The 26,788-nt window shown below is 45.9% G+C and overlaps 2 protein-coding genes and 1 long non-coding RNA gene across 12 annotated transcripts in view; 2 read left to right on the top strand and 1 right to left on the bottom strand.

Annotated features, from left to right (window-relative positions):
* On the bottom strand, positions 1–25,408 carry LOC133760940 (uncharacterized). 4 transcript variants are annotated; one of them, XR_009866024.1, is made up of 4 exons: positions 25,292–25,408; positions 25,126–25,148; positions 2,942–3,028; positions 1–1,604 (listed from the first exon to the last, which is right to left on the bottom strand). It is a non-coding gene; the product is annotated as an uncharacterized LOC133760940 (long non-coding RNA). The 4 variants fall into 4 exon arrangements; XR_009866025.1 differs by having other exon boundaries at positions 2,942–3,092; XR_009866023.1 differs by having other exon boundaries at positions 25,126–25,408.
* Positions 6,519–19,167, top strand: LOC133760120 (endogenous retrovirus group K member 6 Env polyprotein-like). 7 transcript variants are annotated; one of them, XM_062192111.1, is made up of 4 exons: positions 6,519–6,830; positions 10,574–10,680; positions 11,185–11,353; positions 16,326–19,167. In XM_062192111.1, exon 4 carries the CDS (start codon positions 16,369–16,371, stop codon positions 18,277–18,279), a length of 1,911 nt encoding a protein of 636 aa, XP_062048095.1. In that variant the 5' UTR covers positions 6,519–6,830; positions 10,574–10,680; positions 11,185–11,353; positions 16,326–16,368; the 3' UTR covers positions 18,280–19,167. The 7 variants fall into 7 exon arrangements, 6 of the variants coding, with proteins under 6 accessions (XP_062048095.1, XP_062048093.1, XP_062048096.1 ...); XM_062192109.1 differs by lacking the exon at positions 11,185–11,353; XM_062192112.1 differs by lacking the exon at positions 11,185–11,353 and having other exon boundaries at positions 16,352–19,167.
* A 110-nt stretch (positions 25,409–25,518) lies between the features above and the next one.
* Positions 25,519–26,788, top strand: part of GPR89A (G protein-coupled receptor 89A) — a 63,497-nt gene continuing 62,227 nt past the window's right edge. Inside the window, exon 1 of the mRNA XM_062192119.1 lies at positions 25,519–25,686. Coding sequence (XP_062048103.1) covers positions 25,645–25,686 — 42 coding nt within the window. The 5' untranslated portion in view covers positions 25,519–25,644. The remainder of the gene's footprint in view (positions 25,687–26,788) is intronic.

Raw genomic sequence — 26,788 nt, forward strand, 5'->3', positions numbered from 1 at the left:
ATTACAGAGAGAGAAGGAAAGACAGAGTAGAGGTCTTCCATCTGCTGGTTCACTCCCTAAATGGCCACAACAGCCATAGCTGCACCGATCTGAAGCCAGGAGCCAGGAGCTTCTTCCAGGTCTCCCACATGGGTGCAAAGGGTCCAAGAACTTGGGTCATCTTCCAGACAATCAGCAGGGAGCTGGATGGGAAATAGAGCACTCAGGACCTGAACTGGTGCTCATATGGGATGCTGGTGCTGCAAGCAGATGCTTAACCTACTACACCACAGCACCGAGTTCTGCCCCAACCCCGCCCTCTTATCTGAACTCTTGATACCCTTTCTCCTATTATCCAGTTCTCTTCTTCTGGGACAGTTTGGGTGTTCAGGCAAAGCCGAGACAATCCATATTGCCAAAGGGGTCTGGAGAATCATCATCGTGGCTCCCTGTTTTGTCTCTAGGTCTTCCTTCTGGTTTCCCTTAGTTATGGGGTCTTTTCCCTTTTGATGTCCTCAGCGGTAAATAACAGCAGCAGCTGCAGGCTCCCAGACCACTTCCAGGGGCCAAAATATCTCAGCTCAGTTTTTAATGGCCTTTTCCCCTGATGGAACAAAGACATAAACCTCAGCCATTCTGACTCATTGTCCAAAGATAGAATTTATTCCTTGTCCTTGAATCTCAATTCGGTCTCACACCCTATTGTCTACACTCCAGCCCCACACTCTTCCCCAGGTTTGGAGGCCCAGCAGCCACATGAAAAACCAGTATGGAGACATTCACCTCTGCCTGCTACCCCCTACTCCTACCCCTAACCCCAGCCTACCTAAGATATAAAAAGGCCCGGCCCCTGGGGTCAGTGCCTCCTGCAGCATGTTCCATCAATGTGCACCCCAGCAGTTGGTCACCCACCTCTGCAGATTTATTTCCTCTGAATAAATTTAGTCTGGCTTAAATAATTTCAGTCAGTCGCATTCTGCCTCCTCTCTGTTCTGCATCTCTTTTCCTAACACTCCCTGCACTGAGAAGTCCTCTTTCCCTGTACAGAGGTCCGTGTATGTGTAGGGTGGTGAAAGCATATCTCAAGTCCATGTAGATGATTACCTTTTGTCCATTGCTCAATTCCCAGGACTCTGATCCAGGCTGGCAGCTCTGCCCACTGTGCTGACCAGAACACTGGGAGGGTACCACCAGTTGTTTCTGTTACCACCACATAGCCTGCCAGGCGCTTACCAGCCAGCAGGAAGATACATCCATCAGTGCAGAGGGTGTGGTCTGGAAAAGGCAGAGGCTGGTCTGTGAGGTTTGGATGACTGGAGTAAACCTCATTGGCTGCTTCAGTGCAGTCATGGTCTGCAGGACCCGGCTCAGCAGGTAGAAAGGTGACTGGGTTCAGTGTTTTGACGGTTTCTTTCCAGATGTACTCGGGGGTTCTCGCAGAGGAGGCCCTGGTAGCAGCTCAGACGTAGGTTGGTGAGCAACAGTGCTCTCCATGATCCATCAGGGCTGTGACTGCATGGGACTTTAATCTTCAGAGCCTTCCCACAGTCTGTCTTCCTCTTCTGCCAGCAGAGCAGTAGCAGTCAGGGCTTACAGGCAAGCTGGCCACCTAGCCACCACTGCGTCTGTTAGGACAGATAGGCCACAGGTCACTGCCAGGGTCCTATATTTTGGGTTAGGACACCCCTAGGGCCATTTCCTTTTTCTCATGGACAAAACAAGTTGAATTTGTTCATCATAACAGGGAGTCCAAAGCAGGTGCCTCTAGTAGAGTCTTTTTAAGAGTAAGAAAGGCCCGTTACTATCGTCCCCATTTAAATGGTTCTTTTTCAATACCCCTTGTAGCTTCATAGAGATGCCTGTCAGTGAGTAATTGGGGTTCCAAATGGGACAGAAGCCAGCTACCCCTAGAAATATCAGACCTGTCTCAGGTTTTCAGAGTTCAGAGGGCCCAGATGGCCGTTTTTCATTCAGGTCCCAGGGCCTGATGTCCATTTGAAATCTGATACCCCAAGTACCTGACCTCCTCCTGACAAATCTGGGCCTTCTTGAGGGATACTTGATATCCAGCCCTTCGGAGCAGATCTAGCACTGCTGCCATTCCCATATTGCAATCCTTCAAGGTCGTGTTTGCCAGGAGCAGATTGTCCACATATTGTAGGACTGTACACTTTACTTCTATACTGGGGAAATGAGCTAGGTCTTCCATCAAGGGCTTCTCTGAATATTGAATATCCTGGGAGAGTTTTGGAATTCTTGCAGCAATTGAGTTCAGGTTAACTGTTCCCTCCTGCTGGCAGAAGGGTCCTCCCATCCAAAGGCAAATAGGGGGTACTGTGCTGTAGCCTAGTGGGCTGAGCTTCCTCCTGCATTGCCTGCATATCATATGGGCACCAGCTCGTGTTCCCACTGCTCTTCTGATCCAGCTCCCTGCTGATGGCTTGGGAAAGCAGTAGAGGATGGCCAGAGTCTTTGGGTCCCTGCACCCACGTGGGAGACCTGGAGGAAGCTCCTGGCTCCTGGCTTCAGATCGGTGCAGCTCTGGTCTTAGCAGCCAGTTGGGGAATGAACCATTGGATGGAAGACCTCTCTCTTTCTCTCTCTCTCTCTCTGCCTCTCCTCTCTCTGTGTAACTTTGACTTTCAAATAAATAAATAAATCTTTTTTTAAAAAAAAGGCTGCCCTTCCACTCCATAGATGATTATTTTTTCAAGTTATATTAGGTTTGGAATAGCTCGGGGTTCTGGCCTTTCGTATCCCCAGAAAGGAGAGACAGAAAAAAGGAGACAGAGACCGACCTCGACAGAGACAGATTGCTTTATTGAAGCAAAAAGGTTGACAGTCTCCGAGGAGACTGTGAAAAGTGAGTTTTTATCTGCTTAAGGAGGGAATTTGCCACTGGGGGGAGGGAAAGGTAGAAGGCAGCTAGCAGAAGAGTAGGGGGCTCTTTCAAGCCTCTTACCTGTTTCACAATCTGTCCCATACAGCTTATCTGTTTTGCCAGTTGCTTTGCGAGGAGTCTGGAAGGCTCTGGTTCAGCACCAAGGGTCTCAACAAAAGGGAGGAAGGGAGGGGGGATGAGGAAAGGGAGAGAGAGAAAGGGGTGACATGCCCTTTAAGTTAAACCAAAAAGTTTTAACTTTGTAAGGTCCACCTTAGAGGCCCTAACAATAAAGCTCTGATTACCCATTGTTATTTTGCTGAATCTGTTAAAACAGATCACAAAACAAGTTTGGCAGATTACAGCAAAAAAATTTCTTTTAAAGCAGTGATCTTTCTAGATTCAAAAGAGAAATTTCTTCAAACTCAATGTTCAGATACATTTCAACCAAATTAGTACATAAACCATTACTCTGGCATTTTTATGCATGAGAGTGTTATTTATCAAGTATGTCTCCCTAGATTTTAAATTGAATTTGAGCCTAGTCTTTCACCAAAGAGCCCCAGGCCATCGCCTAGTCAACAGATATCTAGGACTATCTCTGAAGCAAACTTGTTCAGGCAGTGGCAAGGCAAGTCCCAAGGGTGACTGTGGGCCAGGGGAGGGGGTGTCATGGGGAGAAGCCCACCGGAGATTGTTTTTTTTTTTTTGACAGGCAGAGTGGACAGTGAGAGAGAGAGAGAGACAGAGAGGTCTTCCTTTTACCATTGGTTCACCCTCCAATGGCCGATGCGGCCGGTGCACCGCGCTGATCCTAAGCCAGGAACCAGGTGCTTCTCCCGGTCTCCCATGTGGGTGCAGGGCCCAAGCACTTGGGCCATCCTCCACTGCACTCCCGGGCCACAGCAGAGAGCTGGCTTGGAAGAGGAGCAACTGGGACAGAATCCAGCACCTCTAACCAGGACTAAAACCCAAGGTGCCGGCGCCACAGGCAGAGGATTGGCCTAGTGAGCCGCAGCAACCGTTCAGAGAGGCCCACCGGAGATTGTTAACTTACATTCAGGAGACTTTCAAGTATCACCGCCCCAGCCGACAAGCAGCTGACCTTTCTCCTCCCCACTCCCAGCAAAGGGGTGGAGTAAATACCTCAAACCAAAGAAAGGAAAAAAAGTCTAAACTGCCACTTTTTTTGCTGCCACTTTTTTTGCTTTTTTTTTTTTTCTCACTCAGAACACATTTTTAAGATCCTTCTTAAATTTTTTGATCATACAATCCAGGACAGTGGGTTTTGAATGGGATTCTCCCATAATTTGCCACCCTCCGGTTGGTGATCTGTACTGTAGTCATTTTACCAGCCTGGCCACTCTCCTGGCAGAGAAAACAGAACTGTAGGTTGGGGCTCAATCAGACTCCAAAACCGCGGGGCCGTGTAGCTATTGTAGGCAGGCATACAGGATAAAATAGATTAGGCTTGTGAGCGGGAAGACCACGCCTTCACCATGCCTCTGTGTGACCTCATGCCCCTACCTGACCACACCTGTGTGCCCACCGGCCAATCAGGCTAATTAACTACTCCCCTTTGGAAGTGGATTAAAGGCCCGGGACACGGTGGGCCCAGCCCTTTTTTGGCCCTTTTCCCTTTGTGTGCTGGACCCACTTGCTGCCTGCCATGCCTTCAAGGTGCGTGGCTTTTGGGCCACCTGCCTCATGCTTCCTGGCCTACATGCCCCTCCACGTGGCTGGCTCCTGGTACTCAGTATGAATCCAGATTACCCTGTCTCTTTTAGATAGGCCCCTCACTCTCCTATGCATTTCTCCCCCTGAATAAAAAGCTTAAAAACTTAACATGCTGCCTCACTCATTTATGCCAGGATTCAGAAATCTCTGAATATTAGATAAGAACCCAAAAAGGCTTATTAATACTGGAAATTTATTAATAAGCACACAGTAATATAAATGGCACCCCATATTCCGATATCATGTGGCACCCCAGATGGGACTTTTAGGGGATCAGCTTCCAGTTTCATAGCCACAAATATATTCATGCTATAAGCACTCTCTTCCATTACAGATACCAGACAGGTTACCTCCTGTGAGGACCAAACAGGAGCAATCGAAGGGATTGCCTGGAGGTGATCAGTCTCCAGCTTCTGCACAGTCAGGTCTGATAACAGGGCGCCCCAGGGCATCTTAGCCTGTGCCTAATCCAGGAGGATTGGTCAACTCCATGAAGATTGGTCAACTCCATGAAGATTGGTCAACTAGCCGCATTCAGTTGGCCACGGGGAGTTCGTATGGGGGACCAGGCTGCAGAAGTTCGGATCCTGAGAATGAATCAGGAGGCTTCCAATCCTCCACAGGCTGTTCCCCAGGCCTCAGCTGAGTCCTGCAGGTAGAGGCTCAAAGGGCAAGCCTTGTTTGAACACAGGGGGTGAGGGGAGTATCTTCCACCACTTGTTAATGGGAACAGTGGGAGTTCCTGGCCAGTGCACCAAATTGTTACTGAAACCTGGGATGGGAAAACTCCCCTCATTCAAACAGGCACTAGACAGTGGAGGAACAATAGCAGTTTATTAACCAGTGGACTCAATGGGAATCATTTCCTGAGACTGAGATCTGAACCTATGTTTTTTACAATATTCATAAGTTCATCAGCATCACACCTTACAGCACTGGTGGGTTTAAGTTGCAGCCTAAGTGACTTAGGACCACACATCCAATGGTTACTGGGTCTGGTATGTTCATATGTATGAGGGTGTCACACATAACTGGGGGAGATTTATAGGACAGATATATGACGGGAGTTACAGAAAGCAGAGATAAGAATGTCTACTCTCCCTAGAAACCACACACAGATGCATCACCAAATAATGGGAATCAGCCACTTTTCAAGAGTAGAGTCAGAGGACCCCTTTCCCTCATTTTTCTTTGATTATAGCCTTATTTCCACTACAGTAGATTGGTTAAACAATCATAGCAAAACCATATGATAGAATAATTTTGAGTCAATTAAAATAGAAAGTCTTTGGCATAAGAAAAAGTGCAAGAAGTATTTCCGAATAAGAAGTATACAACAGACTATTATGCTCATTGCCAGTGCAAGTTACTAGGACAAGGTACCATAAATGGAGTGGCTCAAAAATACAAACATTTATTTCTCACAGGTCCCGATGCTAGATGTCCAAGATCCAGATGCCAGCACTTCTTGGTAAGAACCCTGCTCCTGATTCATGAACAGCTGGCTTCTCACTGTGTCCTCACAGAGTAGGGAGAAACAGAGTGAAGAGAGCACCACACTGCTGTAACCTCCTTATAAAGGCACTTACCACACCCTAGGACCTCATCTAAACCTGGCTACCTCCCAGAGGCCCCATCTCCAAATACCAGACATTGGTGCTGAGAGCTTCAGTGGACGCATTTTGGAGGATATAAATATTCAGTGCCTTTGCACTAACAAGGATCACTTCTAAGAAATGAAAAGGCCCGGGGTGGCCCGGACAGTCATCAGCATCAGCGTAACTTGCTCCTGGGCTATGCTGGAGGAAAAAGAATGTCATGACCTGGGGTCAAAAATGCAGGAAGCAGATTTTCCCAGCCCTTGCCAAAGTTTCTACTGAAACACCGGATTCGGGCAAGCCATGATAACGTCAGCAAATGGTCTCAGGGAGCGTGCTGGACGTGCCGGGAGATAAAATTACACTTCCTCGTGCTTGAAGTTCCTGCTTCTTGCACATTACCTCCCTAATAAAATGCTCTGGGGTCTGGCTGACTTTGCTTCACATGGATGAAGTCCTCTGACGCTCCGCTCCAGTCCTGCACCTTGACTTGTGTCTGCATTCCCTCGGCCAGAGGGAACTGTACGTCCCTGGCAAGTGGCGGCCAGCGTAGGGCTAGGTCCAGACCACAAGGAGCACCGAGAGGACTGACGGCTTGAAACGGAAAGAGCATTCAGGGAGCTCCGGGGCAGCTGGTAAGACAGGGAATTCTGTGCTTTCAGGTAAACGCCCACCAGGGTAGCAGTGGGATGGTCACTCTCCGCTGAGCAGAGAGAGCATCTAACGGTGATAAAGCATTTACTGAGCTCTCGGGACAGAAGGGAATGATGAGCAGTAAATGCCAATGCTCCAGGCTGTGGTTGAGGATGACCAGTGTTTCCAGAATGTGGGACGTGTATCTTGAACTGCGGGAGAGTCGGGAAGAACCTGGGTGGGCCCATGAGAAAGAAAACAGTACCTGTGGTAGCATAGTAATCTGGGGTTTAGTTCACAGTGCTTTATTACCCTGTAACTAAGATCAACGTGAATGCAGCCACCTCCATGCTTCTGCCAACCCTTCCCCAGGTGACTACCGGGATGTTGGCTGCTGGCCCCAACCGAGGATAAAGCATGGCCGCCGCCACCACCCTGTCCAGTGGGGGAACCTGTCATGGGGCAATAATACATCAGGCCACCTCAACTGGAGAGCTTCACACTTGTCCAGTGGCTGTTAATGAAAACAACCAAAGAACTCAACAACTGGTCCCTTATGAAGTGTACGAAGAATTTAGGAAAAGTGTTAGGGAGGACGGTGCTGGCACCCATACTATCACAGACATTCACAGGCTCTCATGAGTGCCCAAGGAATGCACATCTTATCCCCCGGACCCTGCATGGCACAACCTTTGTTGAGGCCCTACTGGGTTCTGCAGGCTTCTGAAAACCATCACGCAGCACTGGGATTTGCCTCAGTCTGGGAGAGGAACACATTTTGGTTCGACAGCTTACTAACTGGAAGCCTAGTCATCAAGTCTGGGTTAAGGTAAAGGATTTTGTTGGCCTTTTAGAAGATGTTACTATCATAACTCAACATCTGTGGCTGAAAGAAGCCTTCAACAACCATCCAGTAATCAGTTACTAGGGACTGGCCCAGTGTAATCAAGTGTGGCAAAGCACTGAGATTCTTACTGCAAAAGACCCGGATGGCTTAAAGGCCCAGATTCAGCCTTTTATCACTCCCTTTCCTATCAATCTCTGGGTTGAGATCTCCTTGCCCAGTAGGGATTAGTGCTTGTGACCTCCCCACTGCCTTTTTCAACAGGGTCACTGTAATACCTCCTTTGCCCTTAAAATGGAAGATCTCGCAGCCCGTCTGGATAGAGCCCCTACACAGGGAAACTACTGCAGGCACAAGAATTGGTACAAGAACAGCTTGATAAAGATAAAGGGCACACTGAACCTTCCAATAGCTTCTGGAGATCCCCTATTTTTGTAATTCCTAAAAAAAATCAAGGAAGTGCAGGCTTTTGCATGACCTTAGGGCCATTAACGCTGTGTGAAAACCTGTGGGTGCTTTGTAGTCTAGCTTGCTATCTCCTGCTCTGCTTTCTCAGGATCAGCCCCTAATAGTCATTGAACTAAAAGATGGTTTTGCACAGTTCCTTTACACACACATAACAGTGAAAAGTATGAATTTACCTGCCCTCCGTTTATAATTCTGCACCCAGCACACACTGTCAGTGGAAGCTCTTACCTCAGGGGATCTTAAAGGTTCCTACTATTTCTCAATAGTGTATTAGTCAAGCTTTTTGTTTGCTCAAGAAAATATTTCAAAAGCCAAATCTGTCACCATTGGGATCACGACTTGCTCTCCACCCCTAAATGCAGTGATCTGTTTCAACTTTTTACCTTTTCTCAATTGACCATCCCTTGGTACCGTGTTGTCCTCATGGAAGAAAAGATGCAGTTCTAGTCCCCTTGGACTTATCTTTGTTAGGCAATCCCTGAGCCTAGCATTCAGCCACATGACCCCAGATTTGTCTGGACATAGTCTTCACTCTGAATTATTTTCAAAAATTATCAATTCAATTTGCCCTATTATTGGGATTCCCACTCATCAACTACAGATTTATTTTAGAAATTGCAGGAGGATCCTGATCTCTCCTTCCTGGACACGTACCCTTGGGGCAATGGCCAAGCTCCATTTATTGAACAAGCTATTAATACACAACAAGTTTCTCCTGTTAATCCTTATCTTCCCATATGTTTGTCCCTCCTTCCCACCCTTTTCTTCACACTGCCATTCTGGGTCAATGAGACAATACTTTAGATACTCTACAGTGGGTTTTTCTTGGTCATAGTACACAAAGGCTCCAATTCCCTACCCAGAATGATTAGCCAAATTGATGTGTCAGTCACTGTCAACAACATACAGGATGATCCTGCTGTCATTCATGTTCCTTTTGATTCTCATTCCTTCAAAAATCATTTACACTCCACTACTTACATGCAAACTGCTTTGGCAGAGTTTGCTGGACAGTTGAGTTGCCCATGGTATCTGACAAACTTTTTTCTACCCAATAGCACAGCAGTTAGGAAAAGAGGGGCAGATTGGTGCCTCCTCACCTGGGTACCAAAATGTCAGGAGAAGGGGTGCAGAACACAGAGGAGACAGAATATGAACCCACAGCCAGACCAAATTTATTGAGAGAAAATAAATCCACAGCAGTCGACCGACTGCCATCATGCAAAGAAACCAAACACATGGCAGAGGCCTCACCCCAGCAGGCTGGGCCCTTTTATATCTTAGGTGTGCTAGAGTGGGGTGAGGGGGCAGTAGGAGGAGCTGAACTTCTCCACATTGGTCGTCAGGTTTGGCCCATTGACTTCCAAACCTGGGGGAGAATGCAGGTGTGGGGTGGAGAACATTCAGGCTGTGAGATGGTACTGATCTCTTCAAAGAAGGCAAGGGGTTACAAGAAACCCAAACACCTGAGGCTTATGTCTTTGTTCCATCAATACCCCGATCATTCTCCCAGATAGTCTTTTCTTTTTCTATTCTTTTTTTTTTTTTTTTTAAGATTTCTTTATTTGTGTGAAAGGCTGAGTTACAGAAGGACAGGGAGAGAGAGAGATCTTCCTTCCGCTGGTTCACTTCCTAAAAGGCCATAATGGCCAGAGCTGAGCCAATTTGGAGCCAGGAGTAGAGAGCATTCTCTGGGTCTCACACATGGGTTCAGGGTCCAAGGATTTGGACAATCTGCTGCTGCTTTTCCAGGTGCTTTAGCAGGGACCTGGATAGGAAGTGGAGCAGCCAGCATTTGCAGAAGTTCCAATATGGGATGCCAGCACTGCAGGCGGTGGCCCTACCAGCTATGACAAAGCATGCTTCTCAAAGACTCTTACATCAAAATGCCAGAGCCTTCATGCTGTCTGTGCCTTCTCCTGAACTCACCAGGAGGTCCCACCAATTGTGGTCTCTTGCACAGCTATCAATCTTTGGGACCACAAATTCCTCCTCAGGGGGTCAATCCCCAAGGGCTTCGGCCCAATCAAACTTGGCAGATGGATGGGTAAACATTGCAGGATCTGATACAAAGGGAATATTAGCAGAAGTTAAAGTAGGTACCTTGAAGACTGGAAAAACAGTGAAACAAAGTCGGAACACTGCCGGAGTCAAAAGCTCCACGTTTTTCCTTCTTCAAAAAACATTTTGAGAAACACCTATGGGGAAAACAAGAACCCCTTGGAAGCGGGTCTGGATGTAGCCATAGCACTGCTGTTGTTGAGCACATTGGTTTAAGCAAGGAAACATCATGCTGTGTGCATGTGCATGGGTGCAGGTTTTTTTTAACAAAAATGAGATGGGGCGTTGCCTCAGAGCTCTTGTGCCTTGTGGCCTTGGGCCATCTGGTTCCACTTCTCTTTCTCGCTTTAATTCTTTCCTCAATTCTTTCAGCTCCTCTGTGTCAGCCAGCCCCATTCACCAAAGACGTTCCACCAAGTGGCATGCAAGCAAGGACAAGACAGAGTGAAGGGAATCGCGACTGCCCAGTGAAGCCCAAGGTAAGTCCTTTCCGGTGGGGAAAGTTGCCGAACGGCCAGAGTGACATGGGACAAGGTGAAAGTAAAAATGCTGAGTATATCAAGTTGCTGAAAACCTTGCTGAAAGCATCAGGAGTGAAAGTCAAAACTCAGACTTTTCGAGAGCTCTTTACATTTGTTGAAAAGCACTGCTATTGGTTCCCAGCTCAGGGAACAGTTGACTTACAACAGTGGCATGAGGTGGTTAGATGTTTGCAGGTTGCTCACCGGCAGGGAGAATTTATTCCCTTGTCTCTGTGGTCCTTGTGCAATCTGATCAGCTTGGCTTTGAAGCCCTTGCAAGGTGAGGAGGTGACATCCTCTGAGTCAGAAAAGGAGAGCGAGGCTGAGGACCAAAGGGGCTGTGAGAAGCAGAGATTCAAGGACCGTCCCCCTCCCCGATCTAAAAGTTCTGGGTCAGTGAGACAGTTAGGAGGACTGCCCTCTCCTCCTCTAGCAGTAATGAACTTACCTCACCCTGAGCAGGAGAAACCTGCCCCAACCGCCCCTGCTCATCCTGCTTTGGATCACAATGCTAGATTCCACCAGAGTGCTTTGCTGAGAGGCATCCGACAAGCTCAGCGAAGCGGGGATGTGGAGGCCTATGGGGTAAGGCCTTTGGTCGCCCCTGTGACTGTGACCTCTTTTGGCCCAGGTGAGATCCCTGAGTATCCTCAAGGAGGACAGTATTCTGTTTATAAAGATTTAAATTATGATATAGTGAAGCAATTGAAACGGGCTATCAGTCTCTATGGTTTACGGTCTCCTTATACAAGAGAATTTTTAGAAGCATTAGTGATAAATGAGAACTTCATCCCAATGGATTGGGACATGCTAAGTAGGACTTGTTTATCCTCGGCAGAATTTTTGCAGTTTAAGACATGGTGGGCTGATGCAGCAAGACAGCAAGAGATGAGAAACCAAGCAGCTGACCCTCCCGTCCCCATTACTGCTGAACAGCTCACGGGCACAGGACAATGGGTTGGCTTTCACGTTCAATGGCAATTTAGCCTGCAAGCTGTGGACCAGCTTCGAATGTGTTGTTTAAAGGCTTGGGATAAGATTATCCCTTCAGGAGAAACTATTCCTCCTGTCGCTCAAGTTAAACAAGGGTTAAATGAACCTTACGAGGAGTTTGTTGAGCGACTGAATGATAACCTAATAAGAACAGTGAATGAACCAGGTCTAAGAATAATATTGTTACGAATGTTGGCCTTTGAAAATGCGAATAATGAGTGTCAAAGAGCCCTGCTTCCCATTAAGCTGAATAATGGAAACTTGGAGGACTATATCAGAACTTGTCGTGGTGTGGGATCCCCCACATATAATGCAAACCTATTGGCTGCTGCTCTTAAAAATTTAAATTCAGGGAAAGTTAAAGGAAATTGCTTTCGCTGTGGAAAACCTGGACATATGAAAAAAGACTGTCGGTCTGAAAAACCACCTAGTAACCCTCATTCTTTGGACCGTGATCCAGGCACTAGTTCTAGCTATAACTCTCAAAATCTTGCCCCAGGAATTGGTCCCCAGAGCGAAAAAGGAAAACCCTGGGTGAATCAGGGTCATTCTAAATTTGATAGAGAGGGCAATGGAGCATCGTCGGGAAACGGGAAACAGGGCCCAGCCTCGGGGCCCAACAAACACAATACGAGGCTCATTCAGCAATGTCCCAGCCAGACACACAACCAGCCAGGCCGCGAATGGTCTCCGATCTCTACCCTGCAATCTCAGGAAGTGCGGCCCTTGATTTAAGTATAGCTGAGAATGTTTTGCTTACCCCCGCTGCTGGGGTTCAAAAACTTCCTACAGGAGTCTATGGCCCCATTCCAAAGGGAACCGTGGGTCTGATAATTGGACGAAGCAGCTGTACCCTCGAAGGAGTCAAAGTTCATCTAGGGGTTGTTGATGAGGATTATCAAGGACACATTCAAATCATGGTCTCCTGCCAATACCCTTATCAGTTAGCAGCTGGAGACCGCATAGCTCAGCTACTATTACTGCCCTATGTAAAGATGAATTCCTCCCCACATCAGAGGACTGGTGGCTTTGGTAGCACCAACAGCCAAATCTGGTATAATACTGTCATTCAGCCTGACAGACCCACTTGCTCTTTAATAATTAATGGAAAATCCTTCTCGGGATTAATTGATACTGGAGCCGATGTTTCCGTCATTGCGAGGAAACAGTGGCCCTCTGCCTGGCCTTTGAAGTCTACAACCACATCTCTGTCCGGCGTTGGCTCCGTAGATAAAGTCCATCAAAGTCGATTTATTCTGAATTGTCAAGGGCCTGATGGACAACAAGGTACAATACAGCCGTACGTATTAGACATGGCCTTAAATCTCTGGGGACGAGATTTACTTAGTCAGTGGGGAGCTTTCCTACATATTCCTCAAATATCCCCTTCTGTGAAAAATATTATGTGAATCTGAATTATGATCCACAGACAGGGTTAGGAAAAAGGAGCATGGGACAATGGAAAGTGTCCAAAGTAAACCTCAACCCAGACACCAGCGTTCAGTACCCAAGTTTATAACTGGGGCTGTTGTTGTGAATCCACGACCCATGACATAAAACGGTTGATCAAACCCCCATTTGGCGTGATTTATGGCCCCATTTAAAGAAAGTTGGATGACTTAAACAATTAACTCAAGGACAATTATTAGCAGGACATACTGAACCATCCACAAGTCCCTGAAATTCTCCTATTTTTTAATTAAAGGGAAATCAAGAAAATAGCGAATGTTAACAGATGAGGAAAATAATGCTGCTGTTTAGCCTATGGGTTCATTACAGTCTGGACTTCTATCCTGCTATGATACCCCAAGACTGGCCTTTACTTGGTATTCACTTTAAGGATTGTTTTTAACTATATCCTTAGCTGAAAAGATAGAGAAAAATTTTGCTTTTCCTATATCCTCTTTTAATATATTGAGAGATCCTGTAGATAGATTCCAGTGGAAGTTCTGACTACGGAATGCTTAATATCCCTATTATATGTCAATCTTTTGTTGCTCAAGTTAGCCCCATTTAGAAAATTTTCCCTCGTGTTTATATTATCCAATACATGTATGACATCCTCATATCTGCTCCCTCCAAGAATGAGCCACAGCTTCAGATTGGATCAGTTATTTTGTTGTTGTTGCTTTGTTTTGTTTGTTTTGTTTTTGACAGCAGAGTGGACAGTGAGAGAGAGAGAGAGAGAGAAAGGTCTTCCTTTGCCGTTGGTTCACCCTCCAATGGCTGCTGCGACCGGCACACTGCGCTGATCCGAAGCTAGGAGCCAGGTGCTTCTCCTGGTCTCCGATGCGGCTGCAGGGCCCAAGCACTTGGGCCATCCTCCACTGCACTCCCAGGCTACAGCAGAGAGCTGGACTGGAAGAGGAGCAACCAGGACAGAATCCGGTGCCCTCTCCAGGACTAGAACCCGGTGTGCCGGTGCCGCAGGCGGAGGATTAACCTATTGAACCACGGCGGCAGCCCTGGATCAGTTATATCCCCTGATAAAGTTCAGTCTCAACCTCCTTATTCATACTTAGGTCCAAGATTATAAATAATCAAATGGCTCCTCAAACTTACAAATATGAAGACATTTTTTAAAATACTCTCAATGATTTTCAAAAATTATTAGGTGACATAAACTGGCTTCAACCATCACTGGGGATTCCCACATATGCCCTCTCCAATTCATTTAACGTTCTAAATGGTAATTATTTTAGCCCATGTCACTTAACTCCTAAAGCTGTTCAGAAACTTGAATGCATACAAAGTGATGTTCATTATGCCAACCTCACCAAATTGATACCAACCTCCCCAACACCCTATACTTTTCCTCATTATACAGTCTCCAGCAGGTTTCTACATCACAAGATGAAGATAAATGGATAGATTGGATATTTTTACAAAATGCTCAGCAAAAGAAATTAGAGACTTATTTAATCAAAGTATTCATAAGGGAAGAATAAGACTAAAGATGCTTATAGGTTTTGATCCCCATATAATTTTTCTTCCTATTTCTAAGGGACACACTGACAATGCTTTTATTGAAAATATAAATTGACAATTTGATCTCTGATTACTTAAGAATCTTAGATTGTCCTTATCCTAAATCCAAACTTTTTACCTTCCTTGAAAAAACTCATGGGATACTGCAAAAAATAATCAAACACACTCCCTTAGATAATGCAGCTACTTGTTAAACAGATGGCAGTTATGGTAAAGCTATTTATTGAGGACCTACCAAAAAAGGTATCTCAACATTCTATAAGTCTGCACAACTGGGAAAGTAATATGCTGTAAAACTACTACTTCCTATATTTCAAGAGCCATTAAATACTATGAGTGATTCTCAATATATTTGACAAATTCTGGCATTTTTAAAAACTGCTACCCACCTTTTAGAAGATTCCATTAGTATAAGTTTATTAGCAGATGTTTATTGAGAGCTAGAACTAATCCTCTTTAAATTATACACATCAGGGCACATACTCAGCTACCCCGAGCTATGGTTCTGGCAATGCTCAGGTTGGTAGTTCAGTGGCCACTTTATTACCAGATGAATTTTATTGGCGTGCTTTAACTCACTGTAATTCTAAGACCTTACAGGAAAAAAAACTTGATTTAATGAGAAAACAAGCTCAAGGAATTATTAAACAATGTAATTCCTGTGCTTCATTAACAATTCCCTCATACTCAGAGGGAATAGACCCAAGGAGACTTCAAGCTAATGATTTATGGCAAAGGATGTTACTCATATACCAACCTTTGATAAGCTGGCTTTTGAACATGTTACTATAGATACTTACTCAGCGTTTCTGTGGCTACTGCTTTGGCTGGAGAAAAAGTTACTCATATTAAAACTCATGTGTTGTCTTGCTTTGCTGTAATGGGATTAACTAAAGAAATTAAGACAGATAATGGTCCTGCCTATACACCTTCTGCCCTTCGATGCTTTTTTCAACAGTGGAAGATTAAACATATTACTACTATTCCAATAACCCCTGGGACAAGTTATTATTAAAAGATCACATTTGGCCGGCGCCACGCCTCAGTAGGTTAATCCTCTGCCTGTGGCGCTGGCACACCGGGTTCTAGCCCCAGTAGGGGTGCCAGATTCTGTCCCGGTTGCCCCTCTTCCAGGTCAGCTCTCTGCTCTGGCCCGGGACAGCAGTGGAGGATGGCCCAAGTGCTTGGGCCCTGCACCCGCATGGGAGACCAGGAGAAGCACCTGGCTCCTGCCTTGGGATCAGCACGGTGTGCCGGCCACAGCGCGCCGGCCGTGGCAGCCATTGGAGGGTGAACCAACGGCAACAGGAAGACCTTTCTCTCTGTCTCTCTCTCTCACTATCCACTCTGCCTGTCAAAAAAAAAAAAAAAAAAAAAAGATCACATTTAACATTAAAACAACAATTATTCAAACAAAAAGGGGGAAAGAGATCAAGCATTATTTACTCTGAATTTTCTAAGTTTAAAAGATGAGCTTCACAGAGTCAGAGCTACTGAAAACCACTGGGCCAAGGAGAGACCTGTGTGTAGACAACCTGTGTGGTGGAAGGGTGAAATGAAAGGAGAACGGAAAAAGGGAGATGTGGTAACGTGGGAGCGAGGATATGCTTGTGTTTCCTCAGGAGAGACACCAGCGGTTACCTTCCAGACTGGGGAAGCCTGGCTATGGCGAAACGGGTGCGATGTGATTGTGACCCACCGGTGGAAGAAATGAGGAATCTGACTCTGAGGATGGCTGTCGGCCCCACACTGAGAACCAGACAGGCTCACCCTCCGACTTGGGGACAACTGAAGAAGCTGAACCAGGAAGCCGATAAAATCCTTGTTAGGACGGGAAAACCCAAGACTGCTGTTACCATGTGTTTAGCGATGTTAGCCGTGCTTGAAATGAGTGTAAGTGTTGCTGGTAATCATGTATATTGGACTTTTGTACCAAACCCTCCTTTATTGCAATTTGTACATTGGCATGAACCCTCTCCTTTACTGTTTGTGAATGAAACATCTTGGTTGCCTGGTCCATGGGATCCCAAAGGACCAGAGCATGTGAGCGAAGAAGGTATGCCCTTTAATGCTACTATTTGGCCTCAGGGTCTGCCTATATGTTTTGGGAATAATTCAAATTGCTTAAATTTAAATTATCAAGCCTGGATGGCCGCTTCTTCTAATGGTACTCAAAAACCTATAATATTACATGTACTATCTGCTTATTCCTTTCAGTACAGTTATAATCATATAATCAATTATTCTTATCCTTCTATGCCTTTTTGTCAAGTACGTAAATCAAGTATTGGAGAAAATTGGATCCAATGGGAAAAATGCCGAGGGAGAGAAGCTTTTGTGTTACTTAATACCTCCTATGGAAGGGTCATTGATATCAGCCCCAAAGGGCAAGCATGGAGCCGTAACCACCCCCTCAAATGGCAAATTGAAGACAATAGCAACACAATTAGTACTTCAGCAAAAGAGAGCTTTAAATGGCATGGAATGGGAATGGCAGCTCCTTTCCCATTTCTTGAAGGGTCTCTAGGCCAATCCCAAATATGGAAAATTCCTGTAGCATTAAAACCTTTACATGGCTGGAATGCCAAATATACTCACGCAGGTAATTATACATTGACCCTCACTAAAAATGCAACCATCTTCGTGCGCACCTGCGTACGACCCCCCTACGTCTTCTTTATTGGAAATGTCTTGGGAAATACATCTTTCAATTTGGTAGGAAGATTGTTCATGTGTCTCAACAGGTCTACTCCTTTTAATCATAGCCAAGATTCCATTTATGTTCTCAGAAGCCGATCGTCTATCTGGATTCCTACTCAATTACATAGGGAATGGCAACAGACGGCTGTTTTATATACAGTTAAAGAAGTGCTTACAAAATTATTGCATAGAGCTAAGAGAATGATTGGTATCCTCATTACCCTTATTATTGGATTTATTATGATTTTGACTACAGCGGCAGCCGCTGGGGTCTCCTTACATCAGAGTGTACAGACTACTCATTTTGTGCAAGATTGGCATAAGAATGCCAGCCATCTATGGAGCACTCAAAGCCAACTGGATAAGGAAATATTATCTGAGCTAGCTGACTTACAACAAGCCGTTAGGTGGTTAGGAGACCAACTTATGGTGGTAAAGACACGGGGCAGCCTCCCATGTGATTGGAATTATACTACTATCTGTGTCACCCCCTTTAAGTACAATCATAGTAATGAAACATGGGACTTGATAAAAGACCATCTAACGGGATCTCTCAATACTACTGCACTGATGAAACAGTTGCATGATAACATTGAGCAGACGTTTTCAAACCCGGTCTCAATGATAGGGGGTGCTGGTGTCCTAGAAGGCATGCTTGCTGGGATAACTGATCTAAATCCTTTAAAATTCATTAAGCCTTTGGGCGGAGGAATGCTCTTTTTAGCATTTGTACTGATCTGTGTTTGCTTATTATTGTGCCTAGTCTTCCATCAAGCAAGAAGAAGAAACCAATGGGAACAGCGGCAGTTGAACTTGGCTGCTCTATTTACAATTAAAACTGCTTTAAAGAAAAAAGGGGGAACTGTTGGAGTCTGATACAATGGAGTATTAGCAGAAGTTAAAGTATGTGCCTTTAAGACTGGAAAACCAGTCAGACGAAGCCGGAACACTGGCTGAGTCAAAAGCTCAACGTGCTTTTGCTTCTGTCACCAGTCCAAAAACATAGCAAGAAACATTAACGGGGGAAAACAAGAACCTCTTCAGAAAGCAGTTCTGGGTGTATCTGTAGCACTATTATTGATGAGGACATTGTTTTAAGCAAGGAACCATCACGCTGTGTGGATTTGCTTGGGTGCATTTTTCTAATAAAAATGTGATGTCGCTTTGATTTGGAACTCTCTTGTACCTGTGGCCTTGACCCCCTGGTCCCACTTCTCTTTCTCTTTAATTCTCTTCTCAATTCATTCAGCTCCTCTGTGTTGGTCCAGTTCACCAAGCATGTTCCAACAACACATATCCCTTCTTGATCTCACTGCCCTATATTCATGTCTCTATAGACACTTATTCTAAGATACTTCATGGCACCCTTCTGAAGGCCCAGACTGCTGCTCATGGCACCACCGATTGCCTCACTGCATTCACCTCTCTTGGATTTCCACAACAAATTAAGACTGATATAGGCTCTGCTGGGTTTGGCACTGTGGCGCAGCAGGTTAACACCATGGCCTGAAGCGCCGGTATTCCATATGGGTGCTGGTTCGAGATCTGCAGCTTCACTTCCAATCTAGCTCTCTGCTATGGCCTGGGAAAGCAGTGGAAGATGGCCCAGGTCCTTGGGCCCCTGCACCTGCGTGGGAGACCCAGAAGAAGCTCCTGGCTCCTGGCTTCTGATCAGCACAGCTCCAGCCATTGCAGCCAATTGGGGAGTGAACCAATGGATGGAAGATCTCTCTCTCTCTCTGCCTCTCCTCTCTCTGTGTAACTCTTGACTTGCAAATAAATAAATAAATTTAAAAAAAAAAAGGCTCTGCTTATACCAGCATCCATTTTCAACAGTTTTGCACTCTCTGGGGCATCAAACACATCACTGGCCTCCACTATGATCCTCAAGCTGAAGGAAGCATTACAAGAGTTCATTCAGCTCTCAAACTTTTGCTACTAAAGACAAAAAGAAGGAGCAACTGAAAGGAAACTAGAGTCCCCGGCTCAAGTTACATCAAATGTGGCGATGTCTCTTAACTTTTCAATTTAGGCCTGGATGATCCGACCACTGCCCATAGACGTGGAAGCCGTAACTCTTGTGAAAAGCTTCGTGCACAGGTTTTATGACAAGAGCCTCGGGGTGGTCCGGAGGAGGGACTAGTGTCTTTGTTAATGAGGGGCCAGGATATGGTTGTGTGTTGTTGGAGGATTCTTCTCAGCGGCTTCCTACACAGTGTAGAAAGCCTTATCGTGACTGAGACGCCGGATCCTCCCTTCCAGAAGCTTCAGCTCTAGGAGACCTACGAAGCCAGCCTCCCAGAGCCAGCCTACCCCCAATTCAATCTCCAGGACTTCCTCAGACTCATGGAACATGGGATGGGCAGGAGGGAGGGAGGGGGGCTGAAGAAGCTCTCCCATCAAGTGTTTGCTGTCCCACAGAAGACGGAACAGACTAAAGTCCTATACCACCTCCTTCGCCGTGTTAGCAGTCATCTCATGCATTTCATTATATTTCCCTGCTATCTCCTGCACAACTTACTGGGCTCTTGTTCCAGACCAATCCTCTGTGGGAACCAGTTACTTGGAAGGAGCCCCCTTTTTCTGGTGTTCAATAACCATACCAATTTTTTTTTTTTTTTTTTGACAGGCAGAGTGGACAGTGAGAGAGAGAGACAGAGAGAAAGGTCTTCCTTTTGCCGTTGGTTCACCCTCCAATGGCCGCCGCGGTAGCGCGCTGCGGCCGGCGCACCGCGCTGATCCGATGGCAGGAGCCAGGTGCTTCTCCTGGTCTCCCATGGGGTGCAGCACCCAAGCCCTTGGGCCATCCTCCACTGCACTCCCTGGCCACAGCAGAGAGCTGGCCTGGAAGAGGGGCAACCGGGACAGGATCGGTGCCCCGACCGGGACTAGAACCCGGTGTGCCGGCGCCGCAAGGCGGAGGATTAGCCTAGTGAGCCGCGGCGCCGGCTAACCATACCAATTATTTAGGGTGTGTAGAGCCCCCACCCGTTAGTTCTAAGCAACAAACACGCGCTGAGTTTTTGTCCAATCTGACATAGTATGCTTCCACCTGCCCGTAAGTGTAGGGATAGATCCTTTCTTGCTCTGTCTTAAATCTCAATTATGGATTCAGTTTGAGCATCATTCTGCAAACGTGGTTGTCGCTGATAGTTATAAGCATGGCAACATAACCACCAGTCAATCCCACCGCATAAATCTTTTTTTATGTGCTATTCATCAACATTTTGTGAGTCCTATCAGGAGGTTCTTGGTACGGTTGTCATAGTCCCATAGGCCACCTGACTCATGTGGGTATAATGGGTCTATTTTTTGTGTTAGACTGGGATCCAAGCCCATGGCTTCACAAAACTCATAATTATACTCCAGGAATTTATATTAATCATGGTATAGCCCAGTGTTCTTGGGTAAAAAGCAATGATTCTGTATTCCTTGTGAAGGAGGCCTTTCTACTCCTCAATCTTCCTGCTTTAATTCTTCAGGCCCTCCAGTTTGGCGATTGGGTCAGATTTTTCACAATCTTTCCTTTTGGCCCACTCAACTCATTCTAACAGTTCTATTACCTTTCATTTTTTGATCAATGCATCTTGCCCAGTTTGAATTTGGACTTCACACCCTTATTTGTTTCATCTTGGAAATGTCTATATTACTTACAATCAGTTCCTATTCCAAATTTCATGTTCAAACTATTCATATGCTGCTTAGACACTTCACATTCCCATGTAAGTGTTCTCTCATTTTGATGTAAATCTTTTGTAATGTTATCAGTTAACCTCACTTGAGAATGCAGGCCTATCATACTATCATACCTTAGTAGTGTTGCAGCAGGCCCTATCCAATTTATGTACAACACATTTTCTGGGAATGCTCATTGCAGTATCATGGCATCAATCATAATTAATCATTACCTCTGTGACTGCTGCTGTGGTTGTCTTGACCCAATCTGTTTAGATGGCTTCTTGGGTCACTGATGCTATTGTTAACGTAACTAAAGCCCTTACTATTCCATTTGATATTGCTAAGAAGATGCTAATGCAATTGCAATTAACTGAGTCTGCTACGGAATATATAGGGGACCACGTACAAATGCTCAAATTACAAGAAAATCTCCTATGTGATTGGCAACATAAGGCTATTTGCATTACTAAAACTCCCTGGAATAATTCCCTTCATACCTGGAAACAGATCAAACAACAGCTACAAGGCTCCAAGACAACGTTACCATGGATAGTCAATCCCTCACTACTGTCACACAACCAACTTTACAATCCTCTGCTGAAAAATATCAAAATACCCAATGATATCAAAATCTTCAATCTCACCTTTCTTGGCTGGACCTTAATGACATGGTTCTCTTCTACCTGGCATTCATTAATTGAAACTCTAGTTATTTTAATCCTTGTTCTCTTTTCCTTTTGTGTGGTCAGAGAAATTAGATTGAAAGCTTTATCTCAACAACAACGACAAACCCGTATTTGGTTCATCAACCAACTTCTTATAGAAAAACAAAGGTGGAGATATGGGATTGGGTATCAGCAACAGGGCACCTTATACTTGGTCTACGCCTGAAGAAATGGAATGCCAGATTGTTCCAGCCCTTGCAAAAGTTTCTTCTGAGATCCCAGAGTTCAGACAAGCCATGATAATGTCAGCAAGTGGTCTCAGAAAACATTCTAAACATGCTGAGAGATAAAACTGCACTCTCTGTTTTCTCTAAGTTCCTGCTTCTTGGCATTAATCTCCTTAATAAAATGTTCTGGGTTCTAGGTGCCTTCATATTGATAAAATCCTCTGACCTTTCACTTCAATCCTGCACCTTGTTTTGTGTCTTCATTCCTACTACTGAAGGGTAGCTGACTTCCCCGATACCTAGAAGTATGTCCACTGATGCAGGTGTGAATCAGGGTAACTAAGAACAAGAACAAATATCCCAGACTTTGGAAATATGACTATACTGCATTCCTTTCTAATTGTCTTACCAGAATCATGATAGTAAATAACAGCCCAGGACTGAAGGTGAGGACTTCTCTAAAACATGTGAATGTGCCTCTGTTAGTCATGCTAAGTAGTCAGTCCTGGGGCCGGCGCTGTGGTGTAGCAGATAAAGCCGTCGCCTGCAGTGCCAGCATCCCATATGGGTGCTGGTTCAAGTCCTGACTGCTCTACTTCCAATCCAGTTCTCTGCTGTGGTCTGGGAAAACAGTAGAAGATGGCCCAAGTCCTTGGGCCCCTGCATCCACATGGGAGACCCAGAAGATGCTCCTGACTTCAGATCGGCACAGCTCCAGCCTTGCAGCCAACTGGGGAGTGAACCAGCTGATAGAAGACCTCTCTCTCTCTCTGCCTCTCCTTCACTCTCTGTGTAACCCTGACTTTCAAATAAATAAATAAATCTTTAATAAAAAAAAAAAAAAAAAGAAGAAGAAGAAGAAGAAAAAGTTAGTCCTGGAGCGATGGGGAAGTAGGGAAAGTTTTCTGCTCTGCACTTCTTCTCTGGATCCAAAGGGCAGGAGACCAGAAGCTCAGAGAAGCTCTTACGGTAAGAACATGCACACTTTTACCTACTTTGGAGGGTAAGGCCGGTGTTGTAGTCTAGAGGGCTAAGCACCTGAACAGCATCCCATATTAGAGTGCTGGGTAAGTCCTGGCTGCTTTGCTTCTGATCAGCTCCTTGCTAATGAGCCTGGGAAGGCAGTGGAAGATGGCCCAAACGCTTGGGCTCCTGCTCATGTTGGAGACCAGGAGAGAGTTCCTGGCTCCTGACTGCAGCTTGTCCTCACCCTGGCTGTTGTGGCTGTCTGGGGAATGATCCAGCAGACAGAAGATCTCTCTCTGTCACTCTGCCTTTCAAAGAAACTAAAAAAACTAAAAAAATTAAATATCTGGTTGCTCTGTCAAATTTTCATCACTATAATAAAAAATTGAAAGAAGATATTTATGAAGGAAAAAGATTTATTTTACCTCACAGTTTTAAAGGTTCACAGTCCAAGACCAGGCAGACCTATTGGTCTGGTGTCTGAGTGTGGTAGATGGTAGAACATCTGCAGAGGAAAGATCACATGCAGGCCAGAAAGCATAGTCTACCATCTGTGTGGTGTTTTTTGTGGTTTTTTTTTTTTTTTTTTTTTTTTTTTTTGACAGGCAGAGTGGATAGTGAGAGAGAGAGACAGAGAGAAAGGTCTTCCTTTGCCGTTGGATCACCCTCCAATGGCTGCCACGGCTGGCGCGCTGCGGCCCGTGCATTGCGCTGATCCGATGGCAGGAGCCAGGCGCTTCTCCCGGTCTCCCATGCAGGTGCAGGGCCCAAGGACTTGGGCCATAGCAGAGAGCTGGCCTGGAAGAGGGGCAACCGGGATAGAATCTGGCGCCCCAACCGGGACTAGAACCCAGTGTGCCGGCACCACAAGGCGGAGGGTTAGCCTGTTGAGCCACGGCGCCGGCCTGTGTGGTCTGTTTTTATAAAGCCAGCATGATTTGATAATCTGGGTGCCCACCCTAACAACCTAATCCAATCTCATCACTTTCCAAGGCTCCACCCTCAGATGCTATAACTGGATTGAATTCCATTTAAAATTATTAACATAAGACTCTTGAGAACCAAGCCCTTAATACATTGGCCTTTGGGTGACACCCAAATTATTACACAAACCATAACAGTTACCAATTATTCAAATTGAATTGAAAGATTAATGTTTGTATGTCTCCCATATTTGGAAAAACTCAGTGGCACTATTTCAAATATATGACATTACAATTTTTTGCATTTATTATCATGCAGAATTAATTTGATCTATATAACTTATGAACAAAAGGGAAGCATATACACAGATGAAATTTAAAATGGAATATATAATTGGGGAGTGAAGCAGCAGATGGAAAATATCTCTGTCCCTCCCTCTCTCTGTAACTCTGCCTTTGAAATACATAAGTCTTTTTGAAAAGTTTTTGCACTAAAATAAACATCTTTTCATCTCATTTTCCATGACCTCTTTGAAGTGCCCTCATATATACTTAAATTTATTAATAATGAAAAATAACTGTGAGTGTAAACTGATAATAATTATAATGGGTAGAAACTGTTGCATATAAAGTACTTATTTAATTGCAGGTTTTATGTGTTACTTATTTTATCCTCATATCTTAAGAGATATGGTAGTATTAGTATCTTTTTTTTTAAAGATTTATTTATTTATTTGCAAGTCAGAGTTACACAGAGAGAGGAGAGGCAGAGAGAGAGAGCGAGGTCTTCCATCCGCTGGTTCACTCCCCAGTTGGCCACATGGCTGGAGCTGTGCCAATCTGAAGCCAGGAGCCAGGAGCTTCTTCCGGGTCTCTCAGGCGGGCGCAGGGGCCCAAGGACCTGGGCCATCTTCTACTGCTTTCCCAGGCCATGACAGAGAGCTGGTTCGGAAGTGGAGCAGCCAGAACTAGAACCAGCGCCCATATGGGATGCCGGCGCTTCAGGCCAAGACTTTAACCCGCCGCACCACAGCATCGGCCCTATTTGTTTTAGATGTTGGTAACTGAGGTAGAGATCTGGCTTCAGATTCTCGAAGGTCCGGCCGTTGTGGCCATTTGGGGAGTGAACCAGAAGATGGAAGACCTCTCTCTCTCTCTCTCTCTCTGCCTCTGCTTTTCTGTAACTCGCTTTTCAAATACATAAAATACATCTTTTTTAACAAAAGAAATGTATTTGGTTAGCTATATTTGCTAAAATCTTACCTGCCTTTCCAGTCTTCCTTCACCTATAGTTGAGCAATTGTGTTTATACAGCCAAGTAAAAAAAAAATTGTAATATTTAGAACGAAACGTTTAACTTATGGCCTCAGTTATTATCATAATCATTATTCACTTCGTCTTACTAGGTATAATTACAAAATGGAATTACCACTTTAAAACTACACGCTCGCTCTCAGGGCCCACCTCCTGCAGCTACGTTGCATTAAGTCTGTTTTTGGACGTTCAGTTCCAGTGTCAAAACCGCTCTCCCCTCTTAGGCCGCGAACCTCCAAAGCCGCCCAGGCGCTCCGCCCCGCCCACTCCCGGCCCGAGGCGGGAAACACTGAAACTTGCCGCTGATTGGCTGGCTGGGGCGCAGCTTGATGGCGTCGGGCGGAAGAGCCGCTCTTCCGGGCGCCGGCCCCCGGGCGAAGGCCGCCTGTGTGAAGGGGCCGGTGGCCCCAGCGTGCGGTGGCCTGGGGGCGTTGTAAGTGGAGGCATGAGCCCTCCTTACGCTTCGCCATGAGTTTCCTGATCGACTCCAGCATTATGATTACCTCCCAGGTGCGTCACCGCCCTCCGCCCCGGCACCCGTAAGCCTCCCTTTCCGGACTCGCCCTGCCCGGGCTTTGGCTATCCAGGCTTCCCCGGGGGTCTCGCCTGTGCTCGCCACACCGGGACCCAGAGCACAGGGAGGGGGTGTGGGATTTGCTGCGCCCGGTTCCCTCCGCCCTGGTCGTCGGAGGCTGCCCTGCGGCCGCCACCCCCGAGCTCTCCAGACCCCTCTTGGGGGAAGGTTCAGCTGGCCCCAGCACGGGCCGGTGCCACGAGAAGGCAGAGGTCCCACAAGCTCCCCGAGGCTTCCCGACCGTGCCACCGAGCCTAGGCGTGGGCAGGCGGGTGGTTGCAGGCGCGGCCTGTGCGGCGCTCCAATCAGGGCGCGATACTGGGGACACGTGGGGGCTTTGCTGCTAATTGTCAACTCCCGAATCCGGGTGCTGTGCTAGAGTGTTTGCCTTTGGTACTTGAAGGTTTAAGCTTTCGTTTGTGCGGTAACCTCTCTCATCCTTTGACCTCTCGTTTGCCATCCATTCTTTTCGGAACGTTGGCCCTTGTTGCTTCTCGATTTACCCTCATTCTTTCTTACAATCCACAAACATTTGTGAGCCAATGTAAAGTTCTGAGGTACAAACATACAGAAGACACTTGCTCTCTAGAAGCTTGTTGTTACTCTATTTTTTTTCTTCCTAGCATTTGTCACAGCACTGCTGTCATTTATGTATTTGTTTATGGATTTTATTTTTGAAGCTCTGTTTGGCCACAGCTGTGTATCCACTTTCAAGTGCAAGCACCAATAAGTAATTGCTGCCAACTGTTAACATTTGTGGAGCTCTGAATACTTAATTTGGCTTATAGGGCCACTTGCTATGAGAACCCGGATCTTCAGCCCTTCAGCTGTGGTTCTCAGCGTATCCTCACTCCACTTTAGACTTCCAAGCTTCTTTTAGTTCCCGAATCTGGCCATGCTAACATGTCCCAGATTTTCGTCTGTTCTCTCTTTCTGGAACCCTCTCCCCCTTCGTTCCCTTAGCTAGCTCCTGTTTAGCCTTCAGCTCTAAGCTTAGACATATAAGAGACATCCTCCAGACTGTGCTAGATGTCCCTC

Source organism: Lepus europaeus, chromosome 5 (assembly GCF_033115175.1).
Source record: "Lepus europaeus isolate LE1 chromosome 5, mLepTim1.pri, whole genome shotgun sequence".
Lineage (NCBI taxonomy): Eukaryota > Metazoa > Chordata > Mammalia > Lagomorpha > Leporidae > Lepus > Lepus europaeus.

Coding starts and splice junctions, on each gene's coding strand:
- LOC133760120 (XM_062192108.1), top strand. CDS start 10,908: ATGTTTGCAGGTTGCTCACCGGCAGGGAGAATTTATTCCCTTGTCTCT. Junction 11,003..16,325: donor GGCTTTGAAGCCCTTGCAAG/GTGAGGAGGTGA, acceptor GTGTTTCCTCAG/GAGAGACACCAGCGGTTACC.